The sequence below is a fragment of the Triticum aestivum genome, chromosome 5B, assembly GCF_018294505.1.
Source record: "Triticum aestivum cultivar Chinese Spring chromosome 5B, IWGSC CS RefSeq v2.1, whole genome shotgun sequence".
Classification (NCBI taxonomy): Eukaryota; Viridiplantae; Streptophyta; class Magnoliopsida; order Poales; family Poaceae; genus Triticum; species Triticum aestivum.
The window spans coordinates 433,595,311-433,618,660 of record NC_057807.1 but is presented as its reverse complement, the minus strand read 5'-3'; the positions used below and the strand labels follow the sequence as shown (position 1 = coordinate 433,618,660).

The following is a 23,350-nucleotide window of genomic DNA, read 5'->3' as shown; positions in this document are numbered from 1 at the left end:
GGGATGCGACGCTCAAGGTCACGAAGTGGAGGTGCACCTTGGGATTGTGTCCTGGTTCAGCTCTCGGGTCGAGACTGTGGTGGTGTGGGTTGTGCTCCGACCAGTATGTGAGGAGCTCCAGGCTCCAGATATCTGATGGTGGGGTGCTACTCGTTACTGGCGATGACAAGGCCCGTGGGTGTTATCATATTTCTTTGTTGAAGGTGTCACCGAGGAGATTCGGCCCCTCTCCCATCCTCTAGTTCTCGAGTAGTCGAGTTATAGTCTTCGGGTGAAATCGTAGTTCTGCCTTGTCGAATTGGCAGTGGCTACACCTTGATGGAAGCATCATTTTGGAGATTAGACCTCTTGGAAGGAACACCTGGGTTGCGGTCAAGTGGTTGGTCGAGAGCTAGTGATGGTAAGATGAGGGTGATGTCTACGGTGGCGAGCCCTTTTGGGGCCGACCATTGGTTGTTAGTGTTGGGCAGTTGTAGCACACTTGACATGCATGTAGCATTAGACGAATCAGGTTGGCCGCCCTCTCAAGGCCGGAGCGGCAAATGCCCGCCTTCTATGGGCTATGTCTTTTCTCTCCAGTGTCGATAGATCGTCGAGCATGATTGTGGAGGTCTTGTCCTTCGCGGCAGGGCAGTGCTCTTCGGTGAAGTTGCAACGAAGTCAAAGTTGTCGGTCTACGAGCATGGTTGGCGGTGTACGATGATGCCTCTTTTATTGGTAATAATGAGAACACATTGTTGGCCGAATAATGGTATTTGATAGATCCAACTTATGATATACTATGAGATTCAATCATCACCTTGTTGTCGATATTTTCATATTATGTGTTGACGTATACTCACGTCTTTAGACCATGAGAATATCGTGGACCTTCATACGAACGGTTTCTTTGGGGTTTTTGCTTCTTCGATGATGGAGAGATACTCTTTAGGCCCACTCGTACTACGGTATCCATCACCGTCTGGCCAGATACAGTGAGGTAGTGATCACGGTCTGGCCAGATACAGTGAGATAACGATCACGGGCTTACTGGAATACGCAACGGGAAAGGAGAACAAGCCGATAATGAAGATAACTTGCTATTGTGGTCAAAGATTTGCTTCACAAAGATACCAATTAAAGTTTCGCCCCGGATTTTGTAACATATTGTGAAGCAAATGGATCTGTGTATGGGAGCAAAATCTCAACAAAGATCTTCATGTATGTGTGCGAATTTATATGGGTGCCTAGATCTCGTTGTTAATTATTGACCGGAAGGTGTTCCGTGCCATATTCGCATATTACCAAACCTTCAGGGTCACACGCTTAGTGGCTAGTGGTTTGATAGAGTACTTGAAGATCATAGGAGAATGTGAGAAAGGCACCGAAAGTGTTCTGAATGTTTCAAAAATGTTCTGAGAGTGCCCCGAAAGGCCCTGGAAGATCCAGGAATGTTTTGGAAGGCCCTATAACTTTCTCCCTTTGGCTATTTCAAGAGGGAGCAGACACATGGGCCACATTGGGCCCAAGGTGGTGTGGCCCCTCCCATCTTGGGGGGCAAGGCACTTGGTGCGGGGGTGGGGTCGTGGGAGGATTTCCATCCCCTTAGTTTGCTGGCCTTAGGAGGGGGCTGCCCCTCCTCCAAGTCATGCTCCCTGTCCATTTATAAATATAGAGTGGAGGGGCAGCCCCCAAAGACACAGAAGTCCAAGATTGCGCCCCCTTCCATTTGTGTGATCTTTCTCTCGCTAGAAGGCTACTTTGTCTCTAGTTCTCTGGTAGCTCATTGTCTTGGATGACGAAGTGTTGCCGAATCATTGATATGGTACGCTTGTATAGCAGAGGGGTCGTACGTTCGTCTCGATTGGGGAAAATTCTCACGGCTGGGAGGTAATGACTAGTTGTGGGAATCTGCAAATCTTTATCAACGTCTACTTCATCTCCGTTGCGTTGTATTGGTGATACTGATCTATCCATGCATTTGTATAGTGTTCATGGGTGTGTTTGTACGGGTAGTGATATTTTTATTTTGTACTGTGTTCCCAACAAAATGGTTTTTTCCCTTTTTCTTTTGGTTTTTTCTTTACCTTTTTTTGTTAATTTCCCGTGTACTGTAAAAAGAAGGTGGGAATACAAGTTGTACCATGATGCGCATCGTGTGCCCTGTTATGCATCACAGGGGAGTACATGTTGCACTACTCAGGTGCACAGGGGAGTACAAGTTGCACCACACATGAAGCACAAGTTGCACCCAAGTACACGTTACATTGTGCAGGAGGTACATGTTGCATCAAGGAGTACAGGTTGTACTGTAACATAAACACAAGTTGCACTACTCGGGAAGCACAACTTGCAGTACATGGGAGTACAATCTGTTGCGGCGTGAAGCACAAGCACATTACTATGCAAGTGCAAGTTACAGTACACAGAAAGCATAACTTGCAGCACATGGGACTACATTGCCCGTGGTGAGTACCACTTTGTTGCAGCATGAAGCACAAGTACGTTATAGTGGAGACACAAATTAGTTCTTGATGGGGGAACATAACGTCCAGAAAAGAATTCATCAAAGCCTGTCAATATGGGATCTAACTTCGGAGGTCCCGACATGAGGAATGCGACTATGAAAATAGTTTAGAAGCTCGCTTTGCGAGATATTTCATTTTAAAAATCAGATCTCACAGAAAAATGTGCACAACACTCTCCCCATCCTCCCACGGTGCAAAAAAATCCAGCAAAACTCTCTCGTAGCGACAACCAATGCAAATGTGTTACGCCACTTGACATTATCGGAGTAATTTAGAGGTAACATTTTTTATGGTAACTTTGGAGGTAACCTTTGCAAGGTACACCTTAACTAAGGTTTTTTTTTGTGAAAAAAAATGTTTAGCGAAAGAGAGGTCATCCAAAGGTTTATTCCTAAAATTAGACAACATCATCTTTTCCTTTCCGATTTATTCCTAAAATTAGACACTCGTAAGACCAAATATTTCAAAGGAATGGAACCCAACTCACAAGTAAAAAAAAGTTGATATAAATCAGATTTTTCGAAAGTACTCCCCCCCCCCCCCCCCCCCCCCCCCCCGTCTTGCCAAAAAAAGAGTTTACTCTTATGAAAACTTATAGTCAAAAATAGACATTTGATCAAAAGCTTTCTTTACAGTTGTGATCGAGGTAGATCATTATGTATGCCGACGTCAACACAAGCGGCGCAAAGGGCCACAACCTAGCAGGAAACGGCTGCTCCCTGTCTCCCAGCCTTGGTCGACCCACTCACCCCCGCAAAGCACGTAGACAGCCCACCAAGACTATATGTCGCCATGATTCCTAATAGGAATCACATACGGGCGACAGTAGCAGGTCAACCCATTTTAGCACGCATGCTCACTGCGCGTGTAGGTCCGCTTGTTCCGCCTCGTAGCGGTCATTGCAGGTCCGGTTTACAACTTTTTTCTTTTCGTTTTTCCTTTTTACTTTCATTGTATTTGTTTTTCAAAGGCTTTCTTGGTTTTTGTTCTTTTTCATTTTGCTATGGTTTTCTTTGTTTTCTCATTGGTTTTTTCTTTCATTATACTTTTGTTTCTTCCTTGTTTTAATTCATTTTCTCTGGTTTTTTTGCTTTTCTTTTCGTTTCTTTGTCGGTATTTTTTGGTCCCCCCCCCCCCCATGTCTTCTTTTTCCTCAGTATACAACATTTTTAGAGCACACGTGAAACACTCTTTTTTTGACAATTTGGACATGTTTCAAATACATGATGTACATTTTCTGAAAACACATGTTTTGAACACTTTTTTGAATACACAGTAGCATTTTTTTCCTAATACAAATTGTACATTTTTTTAATAAAAACAAACATATTTTTAAATGTCACAAATTTGTTTTTGAATCAACGAATTGTTTCTGTAAAATGTCATATGCATTTTTTAATGGTATGAAACATTTTTTCAAGCAAACAAATTTTTTTTGACGTTGTATACATTTTTTTGAAAATATGAGAAAAACATTTTTGAAACTGTTGAACATTTTTTTAAATGGTAGGTATATTTTTAATGTACGAAAAATTTTTAATCAGTCGAATATTTTCTGATTTCATAATATTTTTTAAATGGTACATATATTTTCTAATGTAGGAAACATTTTTAATTGGTCGAATATTTTCTGTAAATTGTATAAACATTTTTTAAATGGTACATACACTTTTTTAAGCACTTGTCATTTTTTCAATGTCACAAACATTTTTCTTACACATGGTTAACATTTTGCTATACATGCTTAACATTTTTCAAATGCATGATTAATATTTTTGCGTGTGTATATAAAACAGGGTGACAGCAGTGTGACATCAGCAGGCCGGGTAGGGAGAGGGGGGGGGGGGGTTCACTGGGCAGCCCAGCACCGGCTCCCTGCAGGCGACCATGCGATAGGAATTGCTGCAGGCGGCACATAGCTGCGCCATAGACAGCCAGCCAACCAGCCGGCCAGAACGCTTACGTGTCTCTACGGCCAACAAGAATACAAGACGAGTGTGGAGATGCGCGAGGAGCAGAACGCATGCACGGCGAGAAAATTGTCCCATTCGCCGTCGCCTTCGCTGGGGGTTTCCGACCGTACCGCCAACCGGGATCGACCTCTCTCTCCTATATTTGTCTCTAGATAAATCGTTGCACGATCAACAGCCGAGTTTGCCTAAAAAAAGGCGTTCACGAAATCGCCATGCTATTCGCAAAAAAAAAAAAAAAAAAAAATCGCCTTGCGCCAGTGTTTTCGACGTGTGAAGGACACAGGCAGATGTAAATAAGTACCCCCTCCATGAAGAAATATAAGAGCGTTTAGATCGCTAGAAGCAGAGCCCCCCCTCGTTGGAGGAATTAAACTGATCCTAATCGTGCCAAACCGCTTGTCCTGGCTGGAACCGCTAGCGACGACACGACACCGGCAGAGAAGAATACACGTACTCCCTCCGTCCGCGAATAAGTGTACTTCTAGCTTTTGTCTTAAGTCAAAGTTTTGAAATTTTGACCAACTATATACAAAAGAGTGATAACATATATGACATCAAATTGATATATCATAAAAGTATATTTCAAAATAGATCTAGTGATATTAAGTTAGTGTCATAAATGCTAGTACTTTTCCCTATAAAATTGGTCAAAGTTTTAAAACTTTAATCTAGGACAAAAGCTAGAAGTACACTTATTCGTGAACGGAGGGAGTACGTTACGTACCACCCCGAAGATCGACTCGTGTTTTAGTAGTAAAAAGTACTGTGTTGTGGGTTTGCGTGCACCCGTGCGCCTAGCATTGTCCGCTTCGGCGTCACCTGCATGCACTGGGCGCTACGGCTTTCGTCGTGTCGTGTGACCATGCATGCGAACGCATCAGCGAGCCTGAAGCTAGCAAATCGATTTGCCATACGGCCACGCACGAACACGCTACGAGAAGATGATGAGGTAGCCCGGGGCTGGTAAAAACGTTCGTGCTGGCCTGGAGCACTGAATCAATCGACGGAGACGCTTAATCATCTTGCCATTCTTTCGTACTCGTGCAGGTGGAGATTCCCGTTCGATGTTTGAACACCGCCATGCACCCCCATAGTTCTGGGACGTGCTGGTTGTGCTTGTGCTTGCGTCCCTGAGATGAGATATCCTGCAGCAGCAGCAGCAGCAATTCATCAGCCGCTGCCACTGCCACCGCCTCGTGCACCACACATAAATGCAGACAGAGCACAATTCCCGTCCATTCCACGCCACAGGATTTCATTTCACCCCGTGGGGCTGCTCGACCCCTTTTTCCAGTTCCAGCCCCGAATACAACAAGAACACGACCGATCCATCCATGATCCATGGATCGATTTACACACGGCCACGCACGCACGGCGCACGGGAGGAGTTAAAGGCTCCAGCTGTGCACTGCACGCACGCACGCACGGGCAGCAGCAGCAGCAGCTTCAGTGGTCATATTGCTCGTGCATGTGGCCTCTGCAGCCCGTCCCGTTGGCGGTCAGATGATTGATAGCTAGGCCGGCTAGCTGGACAAACAAACTCGGGTCGGGTGGCTCTCAGCCTCAGGTCACGCGCGGGGCTGGCAATGGCATCTCCCGTCACATTTGGTAGGCGTCCTGGGACGGCCTGATGCTGAGGTCCTGCGAGTGGGAGTGCGAGGAGCCCATGGACGGGTACGCCATCTGCGCAACGTGATCGCTGAACGGGCCATTCAATGCGTGGGCCATCTGCGCAATCCAAACAACAAAACCAAACGGAAACCTTATAAGCAAGCAACCAAGCTTAGGTTCAACATGTTAGTAATTCATCATCCACATGTTGTTTATGCATGAAGCTGCTGCACACGTTAGGTACCTATGTATGCATGCACGTACTTGTTCAAATTATTCATTTCATACTCCTACTGGCGATCTAATAGGCTGCTAGCTGCTAGCCTACAGGCCGGCGTAGGCCTCAGTCACACTATGGTCTATCTAGCACATTGGTAGGTAGTGGATCTTTGGGAACTGTTGACTGCTGAGGTACTATGGTTTTGGGAGCAAATTAAGTTGTTTATCTTAATGAGGTGTGTCATCCTCTACCTCGTTGCTGGAGTAACTAAACAAGGTATGTATATGCCAGTTGTTGAAGAGACGCTAACCTGTGAATGGGATCCATCTTTTGCTCCTAGTTGCGCTTGCATGATTCTTCTGAACACGTCCGAGTTTGCCATGGCGGCGGCGCCTCCCTGCATCAGCCCCGGCTGCGACAGCTGCAGCTGCGGGTGCATCATCTCCGGAGAGAACCCCATCGACGACGAAGATACCCCAGGGAAGCGAAGAAGCTGTTGTTGACAAGGGAGTATTATTGGGCATGCATGGTTAGTTCGACACTCCTTGAAAGGCTACTGGTGGAAGGAAATTAGTAGTATGAGCGATGAGATGCTCTTACATCCTTTGAGAGAAGCCCTTCTATGTTGAGGTCAAGCCTCGGGTTTACTGTCGCCAGCTTCATCGATAAGAACTGCAAATTGCAAAGGGAGCGAGTGTCAAAACCCTGGTGGTTGTTTACCATCACTGACGTACCAGTTACTAGAACACACTATCGATCAGTTATCTGTATCCAGTGATCACTGACATCCTAGTTACTAGAGCAAAGTATTCAGTTATCTGTATCCGGTGATTGTACTCACCTGACACGAGTGTGTTCAAAGCTAAAATCCTACTAGTATGTTCACGTTGCCTAGATAGATTCTCAGACGAATTGTTGGTCGTTACCTCAACTTGTCTTTGCAGGGACTGAACATAGTTGATGATCTCGTCGAGCATCACCGCCTTCCCGGTGACCTGAATTCAGTCCAAGACACAGAACATCCTTTACATTTGCTACGAAATACCAGCACTGATCGGAAACACCAACTTCTTTCGGTGGAAAAAGGGAGTACCTTGCTGCAGCCGGGAACAAGGTCCTGTAGAAGCTTCATCCTCTCACTGATCTTCTCCCTTCTTAGCTGCGCAAAGGATAAAAACATCCATGGTTTCAACACCACTCGTGTGCTCAAATGCATACATACTGCATCCATGCTAATCAAACGAGGAAGCGGTGAGCAAAAACTGTGTACCCTTTCGGCAAGGCTGTGGCTGTTGGTTGCCTGCCCGCGCCGGGCTCGGACATGGATGTAGTCTTCCTTCTCGGAGCTCTCCTTGGCACCCTTCCCCTTGGACTTGCCGCCGGTCGTCGTCCCCGTCGCCGGGCTGCTCTCCTCGCCTTTATCTTTGCTCTGGGCGCTCTCGTTTGCGGAGTCAGCGGCCACGTTGGAAGACTGAACCTGATCGCCTCCCATCACCTGAATGAAGCACAAGCTCGTTCTTGAACACCTGACAAAAGTACTGAACTGAAGCTGGAAACACGATGAACAGCAGGCAGTATATACCTCGCTGGGCCTTCTCCTCTTCTTGGAGTCCGACCCTTTGGACGAGCAGTCTCCGCCGGCTGCCTCCGAGCTCGGCACGCCGCCGCTCCCTGCGAGCTCCGGCTCGGCCTTGTCCCCGCCTTCCTTCCTACGATGATCCAAGTACCCCTCCCCGAAAGCGCTGCCCATCTGCTGATCGCCCGCCCCGCCGAAGGCGCCAGCGCCCATCATCCCGCCACCGGCGCCGGGGCCGACGAAGCACGACGATCGCGCGGCGCGCTCGATGAAGCCCGAGTCCACCGGGAAATGGCCACCTAGGCCAGGCGGCGGGAGGAACCCGGGCACCGGCGCCAGGAACCCCGCGCCGTGCTGCGAGGCCGCCGACCACATGCCGGACCCGAAGGAGTCCATCATGTGGGGATGCTGCTGGTGCTGGTGCGCCGAGAAGCCGCCGCCGCTGAATTGGCTCTGCCACTCCACGGGGATGCCACCGCCTGGGCCAGAGGACCCATTGCCCTCCATCCCTTTCTCGCTGCTCTCGTTCATGTCCATGGCTCCTGCTCCAACAACAAGCTGAGCAAATGGATTCCTCCGCTGGCCGAAAGAACCTGAGAGGCAGCCGGGAGAGAAGACGAAGTGCTCTGGTCGGGCAGGGCCGTATGGGCAATGCGATGGGCAAAAGCTCTTAAGGCAGCGAGACTATGGACAGAAACGGCAAGAAAAGGAGGGGCGGCCGCTGCAGATTGTGGCGCTAGGTGTGCCGGCGAGAGGCGTAGGAAGAAGATGAGCTAGGAAAAGAGGGAGACGCATAGACCATGCTTACATAGCTAGAGGGAGTGTGGAGGCAAAGGCTTGTGGCATTTGTAGGACTACACTGCTAGTACTACTACTAGTTCTTCTTGACCACCACCACCACCACCAGAGGCCCTACTAGTTTTTATGCATGGTTAACCAGAGAGAGAAAGAAGAGAGAGGCAACAAACAGCTTTAGTCCTCTGCTCTCCTCCTAGTCACAAACTGGGCACCACCGCCATCCATGGCCAGTTTTTGTTTTGTTTAATAAGCTTTAAAATGTGTTAGGGCACCTTAATCGTCCCCGCTTTACCTTTCCTTTGTTAACAGCCCTTTAATCATGGTGTTTACCTTTGCTTTCCTTTAGTAACAACTCCCTGGTTACTTACTTGCTTGGCATCGCACCGCACCGCTCATAGCAGAGCAGAGGAGCAGGCGTAAAGAGGCATCCCTGACATTGCCAACCCTCGCAGGCATTAGTTTATGCTCGCTTTCTCAAGGTGCCTGCCTGGCTGTAAAACTTGTGCACCCACCCCGCTCATCATTATTTGACTGTTTGCACTTCTTTAATCGGTCGACACGGGCAATTATTTACACGCCCTCCATGATCGCCATCATTAGTTTTTTGCTCAAGGGAAATTGGTGGTCAACATTAGGAGGGGCTGCGATCGAGGCCTCGCCATTTTGCCCCCCACGGCAAAGCATCGCCGCTTTCGCTCCATTTCATTTCATCCCATCATTGATAGGGTTTAGGTGAGATTTGTTTGGACTTTCGAGCGTATAGGAAACTCGTACTAGGAGTAGTAGGAATTGTACCGTTTTCTTTTTCTTGCGAAATTCAGAGCTGAAAATGAAACCTTTGTTTGATTGATTAGAGGAGGAGTTGCGGTCTGCCCCAGCTGCTGGAGATGCTTTTTCTCGCAGAGTTGAGATTCTCCTAATCTCAATCTTTCTGTGGCTGCAGTAGGATAAAAACAATTCGTTAGCCTCGGGGTTAGCGAAGGCTCGAATCTAGCTTTAGATTAGTTAAAGCCTACCACCCATGCAATACTTTTATTCACTCCAAACACGCTTTTGCCCCCCTCCCCCTTCCCTCCCCCTTAAGCTTTCAAATCAGGGCTTAAGAAAAGCATCGGCAAGGAAGGAAGCAGCAACCATCTGTGCTGATTAACACTGCAAGAAGTGAACTGCAAGTTATTCCCCTGCACTGCAGCTAAGCTTACCTCCTCCATTCCTCTTTATCTTTCTACTCAACACAGCAGCGTCCCTCCCTCCATCCATGCCTTTTCCCTCCTCATCTGCCTAACATTAGTGGAGCCATTAGTAAACTGTTCGCCCCAAAGCGGGAAGGAGAAGAGAAGAAAATAAAAAGGCAAAGGGAGGGGCGTACGTACGTATACGTAGCGAATCTTGAGAGAGAAATGCCGGGCCAAAGACTGGAAAGGATACGACTTCAAACTGCCGAGCTCCAGCCCCAGGGCATGGACCACGAGCTGCTGCTGCTACGTACAGTAGATAACAAGCCTCGATAGATAGATAGATTCCTAGACCAGTCCCCTCCCCAGCTTACCTCTGCCTCCGCTTTTCTTTTTCCCTCCTCATCTTATCTTTGAGAACGAGGAGGAGAAGAAGACCGTATCGTAGACGGGGCTGGTTTTGTTAGGGTAGCCCCTAGACATGGCCTTCGCCGTCCACGACCCGGTGTCCGTCCGCACGCGCTTTGCCAGTCCTGTGCACGGCAGCGCTGGCCGGGCTCGGCACAAGGCATTTACCCGTGCCATGCCATGCCACCCCCGTCGTGCACCGCAGTCATTGAGGAATGGAACTGGACCCGACCGCCCACCAGATTATCTTCTTCTGCATCATTATGCTCGCCAGAAAGGTTGCCGCAGATCTATGTCTCCCTTCTCCAATCATTGCCGCACAAATTCATGTGTTCCAGTACCATCCATCCGTGCTCTCTCGCGCCAATGCGAATGCGCCTGCATCGCATCACGGACGGATAGCACGCGAGAGCAGCGTATCGACGGGTGACGCGGAGGCGCTTGCTGTCAGCAGGAACAGAGGATGAGCTGAAGACAAGAGCTTGTCAAGAGAAATAATTTAGAGCAAATAAACAGTACTGATGTGATGAGAGTGACTACATACATGAGTTTAGGCCCTACATGTTGGCAGCAGGACAATCCATCCATCCGTCCGGTGTGAGTGAGAGCAGAGGATTGATTCCTGCAAACAAAAGAAGCTCCAACAAATAGCAGCCAAAGAGCTGTAAGTAAACAAATGGAATAATGTCTGCGTGAGATTAGCTGGCAATCGTCTCTTTAGCGGGTAAGTCTAAAGCTAAAATACACACCCCTGCTAGAATGGGGTAAGAGTTTCGACATCGGATTCGTTCATCTCTCAGAATCTGCTCCCTGTATTGACTGTCCTGCTTAGCAAGTTCTGAACGGATGTCTTTTTTTCTTCCCAGGAAAAAAATAATCACAACTTCGCCTTTTAAAATTTGAACATCATCAGAACAGCACACAGCAAAGGATTTAGGTTTTTGATCAAGAGAAATTATCTATGATCCAGAACAAATATAAAGAGTTTTGATTTGAACATGCTAAGCTTCCTCAAAGTAAAAAAAAACACCAAACAATCCACCATGCCTATCATAGTTTGTACTACATGCTACAAAAGTTTGTGCAAACACTTGCTATAAAGGGATTTGATTCGAACATGCTAAGCTTCCTCAAAGTAAAAGAAAAAAGAAAACGGCCAAACAATCCACCATACCTATCATAGTTTGTACTACATGCTACAAAAGTTTGTGCAAACACTTACTACCAAGATGTATCGAGAAGCAAAGAGCACAAAAGCAGTCTTAATGGGATCATTACCAAGGAAGAATGATTTGAGTTGAACATGGATGATTCGATTACAGGGCAAGTTGGCCCATAGTATCTCCACAATGTGAGTACACCTCTGTGTTAATTCAGCATTTGTTCCCATGTGCTAGGGTACAAGATCTCTAATTGTGCTTAGGAAAGCGTATGTTACACCTTTCTGTAAACCATAAACAAAGCACAGTCCAATGAGTCCATGGCAAAGCCAGCTGCACGCGAGATGCAAGTGAGTATATTTTTGGTAAAGGTCGATGTTAGGTGAAACCTTCCTTGTGGGCTATGATTCATACAAAGCGGTAAAAATTACCGATTATTCTAAATCCTAATTATGCATTATGGCGTACGCTAATGGTCTTATTATACTCTAGAGCAGTGATTAAAGCTACAAACTAGGGCATAGGGTGCAAAATACAAAATGCATATCTGGGGAACACTAAAGAACTTCCCCCAAGAGGAAAATAAACTAATAGTGTTGATAAGGGCAGCAGACTGTTTATTAAGGCCAACCTGTTAATGATTGGCGTGGAGCTAGGGCATTCTACACTATCATATAACATTATGTGCGTGTGCGTATGTGCATGCATGCGTGTGTATGTTGCCTTGTGTGGAGAGAGAGAAAAAAATCAATTTGTAATCATAATGTACCACATCTGGTCGCTTACTAATGCCGTGTAGAACTTTCTGGTGCCTAAGGGCACTTGCATTAGTTATTCCTAACACCGCTCCACATATTCTTGGATGAATGCTAAACACAACAGTTCACTGTTAGAGAAAAATGCTCTCTATAAATTGTTAAATAATGGCTCAAACACTCCATGTTGTGTTAGTTCTCATGCCAAAGCGGTTGTTTGCATGAAAGATAACTCGGTTTGTCTTTGGAGTTCTCTCCCCTTTACCTCACCCAAAGTCGGATGCAGCAAAACTTTGAGACAGCTGGCGTCACACTATTGGAGATTCCTAATTCAGTTATAAATCAACTAGAATGTAAACTACCCATTTGAATGAATGAGTCCATTCATGATAATTCACAAAGAAGATAGAACTACCCAGCTTTGCTTCCTCCTAAGAACTCAATTGCTTACAAATGTTAGGACGCCTGGTTTACATGGGACAAGGTTGATTAGATTAACTGTTATCCAGTCTCCCTAAGTCTGGTGCTATCTATAAAGCAATGGCAAACATCATATGATGTGAAGAGTGAAGATGTACGATGCTTTACACCCTTCCTCTTTATCATGAAGATGTCCTTGCAAAATATCACATACAGATGCAAATATTAATATAATTGCAGAGATAAGAGTAAACATTCAATTTTGACATCTAAGAATTAAACTTTAAGATTAGTGGCTTTGATGCAATCATGCAAAGTTTTGCTAGCAAAGACAACTAAACCTTCAAGAATGTGATACTTACACCTAGGAAGCCTTCCCGTCAGACAGCACCCATGCTATAATGCCAAATAGGCATGCGTTTGCATCATCCACTGTCCTTTCGTTCAAAAGCAAAGCTCCTACATCCACCAGACCACCAGGTAGTAATAACAAGAGCACGGTGGAAGTGATTACTGTATCCAGTAGTGTCGATCTTTGTCCTTGTTACCAATCTCAATCTTTAGATGGTTCATAAATTCAATAATTACTATCACTTGTGCAGAATGCTTCATGTCTCTTCCGAAATCAACAACAGGTAGCAAGGGAGATAATAATACTATCATAAAAGTGGTAGTGGGTAACTGCTATCCCAGGAGTTAAAAAATTTAGTGCATGAGTTTCTGATGCCCTCAAGGGCAGTTACCAAAGAACACAACAGCAAGTTAAATCCATCAACCTCAGCCTTTGCCAAAGAATGTGCAATCAAATGGCTTACGGAGAATCTGCAAATATAGATGTACCTACAAGGCTACTACAACGTAGACGTATCTATGATGTGCAAAAAAAAATATAGCATAAAGGCTAATAGTACATGGTGTGAGATGAAAAAAAAATGTACGGACAAGGTGTCAGTTCACAGGCCAAAACTAAAAGCAGAAGGCCTAGTTGGTCCTGTGGCTTAAGTTTTTCTCATTCAAATGTGAGTTTATGTGAAGCAGTCATCCTCAACTGTATGATGACAGTAATGACATTCGGAAAACAGCATTAAGTATGTATCAGGTAATTGATGATTTCTAGTCCCTACCATTTAAAAGGATGTATAATTATCGGAATTTAATGGCACTTTTGCGTAGGGCATACATCTCAGATTCATGTTCAGTATTGAATCATGGGGACTGAAAAGGACAATAATTAGGTTTCAACTTGCTGAGACACAAGAGGGTGGTCATCATGGTGTTGGTTTATGGGTAGCTTAGCATTTAAGAGACATGAAATCGAGTCAAGAGCTTCATGGCACATCTAAAAATCTTTCTCAAATGGACAAGTATAATCATTGCCAGAATATTTCTAGCATGCTATATATTTCTGTGTAACAAGAAAACTAAACAGAACTGAACTGCAGCTCATCTGAAAGGTTACCAGTAATCTCCGCAAGAACAAGACCCTTCTCTGAAACGATGAAATCGATTTGCATCCCTAACAATAATGCACCTCCCATAAATCTTGCTTAGAAGTTTTATCACATTATGACAGTCTCCACAGACCCGGAGGTTCTTTACAATCCTAATAGGTGTCCCAGGTGCAGTGCTAATCAGCCCAAAGGCAAGTGCAAGCTTCTCGCTGTGAAGAGCAAGTGAACTCTCTTTCACATCCTCATCATCAATATCTAGCAGCACTTGGGAGGTGTCTGGAGCATATCCCGCAATTTTCAACTGCTGGCATATCTCACTTAGCATCTGATATACATCCCTCTTCCTTGAGTGACTTTTATCTCCAGATATGAACTCATGAATAACACCATCAAGTTCTATTGAGCTGCTCCCAGGTACTTTCTGCACTCCACAATCCAACATCAGCTTCCTCACCTTATGCACTCCTTTCCAGTTGCCATCCAGCGCATAAATGTTGGATAATAACACATACCCCGCGTGATCATTCGGTGCAGCCTCAATAAGCCTGTGTCCTGCCTTCTTTCCCAACTCAAAGTTCTTGTAAGTTCTACAAGCACCAACCAGTGCCTTCCACACAGCAGCATCTGGCTCCATTGGCATCATCTGAATCATCTCCTCTGCCTTCTCAAACAGCCCCGCACGGCAGAATAGATCCACCATACAACCGTAATGGGCAATGTCGGGCACAATACTATAGGAATTTGTCATTCTCTCAAAATAACCAACACCTTCCTCGACAAACCCTGCGTGGCTGCAAGCATTCAGTAAACTGTTAAACGTAATTTTGTTAGGCACGAACCCAGATGACTCCATTCTAGTAAAAAGCTCCAAAGCTCTTTCACTGCAGCCACTTGCTGTGAAACCAGCTAACATTGCATTCCAAGTATCTACGCTCCTCAGTGCACACGAATTTTCAAACACATAAACTGCACCCTCAATGAAACCACACTTGGAGTACATGTTTATTAGAGCTGAGCTCAACTTCTCATCGACCTCAATCTCTTTCCTGCAAACATATGCATGTGCCCAGAGCCCTTGCGCAAGTGCTCCCAAGTACGCAATTGCCGAGATTACGCTCACCAATGTCACCCTATCAGGCTGGCACTCACTGCTTACAAGCATCTCCCGGAACACCGCAACTGCCTCCTCATGCTCCCCATTCACAACACACCATGCAATGACCGTGTTCCAAGAGACCGAGTCTCGGGCTGGCATCCGCGCGAAGAACTCCCGGAGTGCTCCTGCGTCCCTGCCCTGCGCGTACCCTCGCAGCAGGCAGTTCCAGGCGATCATATCCACCTCGGGCCCATAGTCGAACACCTTGCGCGCATCGCAGAGCATCCCGCAGACGGAGTAGGCGTGGATGAGCCCGTTGCGCACGCGGCGGTGCGAAGCGGCCCCGCTCTTGGCGGCGTGCCCGTGGAGCTGCGCGGCAGCAGGGTGGGCCCGCTCCCGCGCGCAGCGGGCCAGGGCGAGCGCGTACGCTATGGGGTCCGGGTCGGCGCCGGAGCGGAGCAGGTGGTCGAACAAGCGGAGCGCGAGGTGCGGGTTGAGCCGCATGCGCGCGGTGTACGCCGCGGCGAGGGAGTCGGCTGGGGTTTTGGCGCCGCATGACGGCGGTTGCGGTTGAGCCGGTAGCTGCTGCCGTTGCGGCTTCGCGGCGGTGGCGAGCGTGGTGGAGGTGAGGAAGAAGGGGACAGTGGGAGGAGGCATCGCTTGTGGCAGCGAGCGTGGAGGAGGAACGAGCGGCGTGCAGCGAGCGTGTCACGGCCGGCGAGGGCACTGAAGACGATGGCAAGGGTGGGCGCGTCGTGCGCCGGAGGCGCGGCGGGTGCGTCGCGTCGTGGATGAGGTCGAAATGGGATTCCGGCCCGTTCAATCCGCGTAGTTATACTGGGCTATAATTCTATTGGGCCCTACAGTACTGAGAGACAAGTAGTTATACTGGGCTTAGCCTTTACTGGATTCGTACAGCTGTAGGCCCAAATGTAGTACTTCCAAACTGGGTCTTACTGGAACATAGGGCATCCATCACAGGAGCATGGTTCTCAAGAAAAGAAAACATGGGAATCTCTTCTCAAAAAATAGATTTTTGCTAAAGAAACGAGGAGATCTTCCCCTAATTAAAAAGAAACATGTGTATCCGACTCTAGCATTATGTGCAACTTGTTTGTACATATTTTCCTTTCAAAAATAATTCTTTGAATGATTCTTTGTCAGTAATGAGATATTACAATCACACGAGAGCTTGGCTTTCGATGTGTCCCAAGTTTTCTATCTATAAATAAAATAAAATATGATTTGTAAAATTCACATGTTTTCCCGCAACGGAAAAAAACACACTCTCTAAGAGCTTGGAAGCATCTCTAGCCCTTCTCCTGAACTTTAAGTCCTCAAATAACCTTCAAAACTGGTTCCTGGATGTGATGATTGATATGGAGTGCCATGAGGTGGTGTCGGTGTGGCAGTCCGGGGATGATAGATCGATGGGGTACCATATATTCAGAGAGATAACTTCAATTCTCTCGTCCCCGTGGTTTAAGCTTCAGTTTTTTAGAAGGAGCGTAGCAGCACATGTGTTGGCTAGTAGAAAGGCTTTTCATCTTGCTCATTACTTTACTGTTTATGATGTAATCCCTGTTAATCTGGAAGCAACGCAACGCATGGGTCTTCGACGCCGCCCGGCCTTCCATCTCTAAGACCGTGGCGACAATCAGGGAGGAAGCCCGCGGCTGGGCTCATGCGGGCGCCCGAGGACTCGGCCTCATCCTGCCCGGCGAGTAGTCCCCCTCCTTTTTTGCTTTGGGGATGCATACACCCCTTTCTGTTGTATGCTTAACCTCCTGACCCACGCCGCGCTGCGCGTTCGTGCCCGTCAGAGGTTGTTCCTGTAAATGCTACTAACACTCTTTTCTACCTATCAATGCAATAATACGCAAGCCTTTTGCAGGGGCCCTCCCACATCCACTACGCTAGGATCTACATCAACAGCGTCAAGATGTCCCACCCTGAGACAATTAAAAAATCAATCAATACCGAATATCCAATTCTAAACCCAGGCTCACCTGCACCTGGTGAACATTAAATTAAAAAAAACATAAAATTCAAAAAATATATCATATTTTTGCATGGAAGATGTTTGAGTGCGCGAGGTGCGTTCCAAATTTCAAAGCATTTGGACATCTGAGTAGCTCACAGAAAAAAAGCAAAATCAAGGCCGAATAGTGCATAAACGGTAAACTTTCTCACAAACCTCAAATTTGTCTTTTTTTGAGAGCTACTCAGGCATCCAATGCTCTAAAATTTGACGCGGACATCACGCACTCAACCATCTTTCTCCACATAAAAATCCAGAATTTTTCGAATTTATTTAGTATTTTTAACGATTTGTTTGTACACTCCCGGACTCATCAGAGCTCGGGAGCCAAAACGCCTGGACCAATCAATATCTTTTTATTGTTTCTTTGTCATGTAGCAAGAAGATACGAGCACAAAAGATTTTGGCTGTCGTGGGGCACTTTGTTTTACTTTCTTGTCACACCCTCGTATGCCCCCGAACACAACAAATAGAGCTAATTAGGGAGATGATTAGGGAAGGTGTTTAGAGAAATAAATCAGATTTTTCTTAAGCACCGGTGCTTATTTATATAGGATAGACGCTTAACTAAGCGTCTCTCCTGTAGAAATAGGTATCGGTGCTTAAGAAAAATCCAATTTATTTTTTTAAGCATCTCTCTAAGCACCTTCCATTGTATAAGACTGGTCATAGTGGAAAGTAACTTAGACTAGTGTCATGCATATGACACTAGTCTTTGTTACTACCTTCATAGTGCAAAGTAATATACAAGTAGTATCATAGATGATTGCATTTATTACATTATAGACTCATTTTGCTTTGGGTTGCGTTATGTTACAGTAACATATTATGTTACTTCAAACACCTCTCTCTTCATTAACTATATGCCACATAAGCAAACTTGTCTTGGAATGTGCTATGTTACTTGCTAAGTTACTCCCACTATGACCAGCCTAAGGCCTTAAGTGTTGGTGGTGTAGGGCTGCAGACCGTGTAGCAAATCAAAGCACGCACCCAAAACGGGAAACGCATATGATAACGGGAACCACCGGAGAAAAAGGATACTACTACTAGTATTGCGGGCGACGGAAGAAGAGGCGTCTCGGGGTCGAGACGAGGCTCCTCGTTGCGCGACACCTGAGAAGCACGCACCATCGTCACGCGCGCGGCGAGATGCAGCGCCGCGCGTCAGCCCGACAGCGACCCCCGCCCACGGCTGTTCCCCGCGCCGTCTCGTGTCGCCGCCGCATAGGCTCCCGCCGGCCCGGGCCCCGCCCGCCGGCGAAACGGCCGTCGATTCTCGCGCTACGTAGTACCACACCACCGGATAAATTTCTCATTCTGCTTTAGCTGCGTCGACGCCATGGAGTCTAATTAGCTCGACGGCGACGGGGGCTAGTGTTAGCTTAGTTTAATGGCGATGTAACGTGTGCAGTCGAAGCAGTAGTACCCTTGATCATTGATTAGTGCTGCTAATGGCCTTCGTTATCCGGCTCCCATCATATATCCACATCGAGCGCTGGTGCGCTGACGAACTTAGTTTGGTTTCGCCGAGTAAACTACCGCAAAGTGGGTACGTACGCAGACTTTTGCGTGCGTGCCAAAGCTCGTTTGCGTCACCATGGGCGACCAACTTGCACGCCCCCCTTTGTTTTTCGTACATGCATCAGAGGCTTTCTTATTGTTAATGCCGATTAATTTGATAGTGCGTCAAAGTTAACTGTCAGATTTAGCCGAACATTCTCGAAGATTTGGAGATCTACTGGCTAGCTTAGCTTAGTGCACCCACCTTTGTGTTGTGTTGCTAGCTTAGAGAGATTGGGCATTATTGGAGTAACTGAGAGTCTGAGATGCGTATAGTTAAGGAAGAGCATGGTTAGGGCTTATCCATATCGGCCCAATCAGGGAAGAGAGTTCTTTTGCGGAAAATGTGCATGCATGTATCCCCATCCAACGCATCTTAAACTGGTAAAAAATTGTTAAGGTGGTGTTTGCTTTATACCAAGAACGGTGGTTGTGCGCCCGCAAGATGCAACGTATCTCAAAAGCTACTAGAATGTAGGGTTTTAATTCAGTGGAGAGTAAATCAGAAATTCGCAAGGGTACGTAAGCGCGGGGGCACTCACCTGCCAAGCCTTGCCGTCCACTCAATTTGCCTCACGATTCATGAAGTAGATGAGCCCCGCACAAAAACATGGTAAAAAAGAAAATCCTCAAAAAGCTTTAAGTTTCAATGATGAAACTTACCTTTTTTGCATAAAAATGCCTAGTTTCAACAAGTTTCAAAGATATAATTTTAAGTAATTTTTTCCATTGACCATAGACAAAAAATAATTAATTTTTATTAGTCACTCATACTCATTATATTAAATATAATAACGTCTTATATTATGAGACGGGGGAAGATGGACAGAAATAGCCATCCCCATGGAGAACTAGATACATAGAGACACGCCTGCAAACACCCAAGTGTCGAGGAGCTTTCGAGTTTCTCTCCGTAGACTGGTTTTCACCGTCCCGATGTTTTGTTATTCTGGAGTGAATGTCTGCACAATGAGTTCAATATGGTCAAACCTAGTAATGTCAATTTGATGTTTTAGATACCTATATATACGTATGAAATGATGTTTACATGGATATCGAGGCGCACGTGAATATCGTCGAGCGTACGTTTATGTGAAAGCTTGTGCAGGTGCATGCGTGCGACGATATAGTGCACTCGTGTTTGATAACCTACATTTCAAATCATGGAGGATCTCGCATCTCACTACCAAAAATCTATCATCTTTTTCCTCCTCCGCAAGAAAAGCTCTTCTCCTTCTGTCGGCGCCGCCGTCGGTCCGTCCAATCTCAGATTGCCTATAGGCCATGTGAGGGAGTCCTGGACTATGGGTCCTCGGGGAGCCGACCTATATGATATGGCCCGGACTGATGGGACGTGAACATATATGACAAAAGGCCTTCTTTCATGTCCGGTTGGGACTCTCCTTTGCGTGGATGGCAAACTTGTAGTCCACGTGTGTAGTTTCCTTTCTCTATAAACCGACTTTGTACAACCCTAGTCCCCTCCGGTGCCTATATAAATTGGAGGGTTTAGTCCGTAGGGGCGATCATAATCATACAAGCTAGACATATAGGATTTAGCTACTACGATCTCGAGGTAGATCAACTCTTATAACTCATATACTCACTAAAGTCAATCAAGCAGAACGTAGAGTATTACCTCCATCAAGAGGGCCCGAACCTGGGTAAACATCGTGTCCCCTGCCTCCTGTTATCTTCGATCCTTAGACGCACAGTTCGAGACCCCCTACCCGAGATCTGCCGGTTTTGACACCGACATTGGTGCTTTCATTGAGAGTTCCTCTCTGCCGTCGACAGAAGGGTTGATGGCTCGTCTTGTCATCAAGGACAACATCACTTCCGGAGAAACCCTAGCTTTGGGGCAAACCATCCGGCTTGGCAGCCTCATCATGGGCGCTTGTTCGGCCATTAAGCCAAAGGCAGCCCAGCCTGTCACCAAAAATCATCTCCTCATCAGCCCTGAGTACTCCGACAATGTAACATCCCAAATTTCCAATTTGAAATGTTATACATTAGATCATCATTGCATATTATATTTTCATGCATTTTGGTTGATCCTAAAAATTCTAAGCAACTCAAGGACCCACGGAGAGAGTTGGGGATTTCATTTTTTTTCATATTTGAGTTTTCTCAAATTTTGGAAATAGGATCATTTGGTTTTAATTATTTTTCTCTCCGAATATTTCCAATATGAAAATAAAAAAGAGGGGATAAAATGATTTCTCCAAAATAAAGAAATATTGGAGGAAAAATATTAAAATCAAATAAGAATTTTATTCGGAGTTTTATTGCTATTTTATTTGAATTAGGGGAAAATGCGTTTTTCAAAATTGCATGAGAAGCCCAAATAAATGTTTACTTTCTCCGCTATATTTTTAGAGGACGGAGAAAATTTATTTCAGGATTTTTGGAGTCCATTTAGTATTTCTTTTATCTGTTTTTCTGCGCGTCAGAATTATTTAAGAAAAAAAGTAACCGACCTACCGAGCCGTGTCCGACTAGGACTCCTCGCCCGGCCGGCCTTTATAAGCCGGGAGGCCCGCCAGCCCCGTCCGCCAACGAAACCCTAGCCCGTGCCGCCGCCACTCGTCATCGCCGCTTGCGTCGACGGCTGCCGCAGCCGCCCGCGCTGCCGCCCCGCGGAGCCGCCGCCACCGCCACCCCCGTCGACCCATCGCCGCCGCCGCCGCCATCTCGCCCGCCGAGGTAGCCGCGCCGCCGCCACCCATTTTTGTTAGAAAATCGATCGTTTTTTTTTTTGAAAACCCTAGATGTGTTTTTTAATTTCGGTTCGTTTTTTGGTTTAGTTAGTTTGCGGACGTTCGTCCGTACGTTCGTTTAACCGAACGTTGTTCGTCAGTTAGCCGCAGACAACAAATGTTTGTTCGTTAGCCTGTTTGTCAGTTTTTCTTTTTCCAGGGTTTTTCTGCGATTATTTTCGATCGCGATTTCTGTCCTGATCTTCGTTTTAGTTTAACTTTTCGTTCGTTTATCGGAATCAGGTGATTCAAGCGCCTAGATCTTGGTCTCGAAGCCCCTCTTTCTGTTTAACCTACTTGAACAAGATTTTGCTATTGTAAAATTTGACTTTAGTCTAGATTAGTAAACTGATCTTGTTTCTTTCATAGTTTGAGTTTCGCTGCTTCGTTTGATTTGATTCTTTTTGCAAACCGGGGTTCTTCAGTTGAACTTTTTGATTGGTTTTCTTTATTTGAGTTTTACCTGTGCTTCTAGTTGAGTGCTTATTGTATGCTTTATTTCTTTATGATAGAACACCCGGAGTGCGAAGCGTGCTACTACGAGTCCCTAGGTTTTGCAGATCATCAGCAAGGCAAGTAACACTTTGATCATACCTTTTTATTACCCAATTTTTATGCATTAGATCAAACCCTCAAACATTGCATGGTTAGGATCTGTTTAACATGTGGGTTTTGGGAAGTAGATGATGAGGTAGAACCTATCGCCTTTTTATTATCAAACATTTGGGAGTTACTTCTACGTTATGCTCAGGATTGCTATGCTATGCTTGTAGACGTGGATTGGGTGAGTGTATCCATGACAGATGTGAGTTTTGTTAATTAATGGTTAACTTAAGGTGGCTACTTAAATACACATCTGGGTGGATTGTTTGAGGCACCCTGGAGTACCCAGTGGTTGTCAGGGCACCTGGAGAATCCAGTATTGTCCTTGGATATCCCGGAGTACCCGTGTGATCATCCTACGGTTCGCCACCCAGACTCAAAGGGATCATAAGCTTATTCATGCTAGAAAATTCCGTTTTTAGCCACAAGCTATTATGGGCTCTAGCATAGTTGAGTATGTTGCATGACCTCTTTCAGTGGTGGGCTAGCAGATGTAGGGGAAAGTAGGTGTAACTGTCCATCCAGAGTAAAGAGTTAATGTTTCTGAAAGACCGTGTCTCGGTCATCCATTTCTCAAACACCTTGTAGTGCGAGAAATCCAACGGAGGAGATCGAGTCTTGTGGGGAAAAGTGTGCAAACCTCTGCAGAGTGTACAAACTAATCATGGTTAGTTGTGTCCCCGGTTATGGACATCTTAAGTATCTGGTTCTTGGATTATCATGTTAATCTCATCACTCTAAGTAAATATGATTAGGTTAATGATGATCTTTAATTGGGATTGAGGTGGAGGAACCTTCTCAATGTTTAACAACCACCATGATAGTTAAATAAACTTCATTCCTTTGTTGTAGGGGAAAATTGGCTTTATGCAAAACTGTAACCATAGAGCTTTCCACCAGTCCTATATGCATGTAGTGGTAGCATTTATTCTGTTCATTACTCTATGTGTTACATTGCCAGCATATTCCATGTGCTGACCCGTTTCGGGCTGCAGCATATCATGTTGCAGACTTTTCAGACAACGAGTAAGGTGCCATAGGTCGTTGTCGTTCACTCAGCTATGACGTTGGAGTTGATGGACTCACTTTATCTTCCAACCCTGTTCAAGAATTCATCCGATTAACCAGTTAACTTGCCGATTAATCCCTACTCGTAGGGTCGTCGAGTAGCCGATAAACCGATAAATCGTCTGATTACTTGATTAAATGTCCGATTAACTTGCCGATTAGCCTA

General features: G+C 45.9%; 1 protein-coding gene across 3 annotated transcripts; it reads right to left on the bottom strand.

Annotated features, from left to right (window-relative positions):
* Window positions 1-5,700: 5,700 nt before the first annotated feature.
* LOC123112283 (transcription factor bHLH49) lies at window positions 5,701-15,941 on the bottom strand. 3 transcript variants are annotated; one of them, XM_044533235.1, is made up of 8 exons: window positions 9,702-9,965; window positions 7,894-9,622; window positions 7,582-7,806; window positions 7,405-7,470; window positions 7,238-7,306; window positions 6,912-6,983; window positions 6,622-6,804; window positions 5,701-6,208 (listed from the first exon to the last, which is right to left on the bottom strand). In XM_044533235.1, exons 2-8 carry the CDS (start codon window positions 8,422-8,424, stop codon window positions 6,080-6,082), a joined length of 1,275 nt encoding a protein of 424 aa, XP_044389170.1. In that variant the 5' UTR covers window positions 8,425-9,622; window positions 9,702-9,965; the 3' UTR covers window positions 5,701-6,079. The 3 variants fall into 3 exon arrangements, 1 of the variants encoding a protein (XP_044389170.1); XR_006455331.1 differs by lacking the exons at window positions 5,701-6,208; window positions 6,622-6,804; window positions 6,912-6,983; ... (1 more) ...; window positions 7,405-7,470; window positions 7,582-7,806 and adding exons at window positions 10,059-10,712; window positions 10,813-15,941 and having other exon boundaries at window positions 8,466-9,622; window positions 9,888-9,966; XR_006455330.1 differs by lacking the exons at window positions 5,701-6,208; window positions 6,622-6,804; window positions 6,912-6,983; ... (1 more) ...; window positions 7,405-7,470; window positions 7,582-7,806 and adding an exon at window positions 10,813-15,941 and having other exon boundaries at window positions 8,466-9,622; window positions 9,702-10,712.
* Window positions 15,942-23,350: the final 7,409 nt, after the last annotated feature.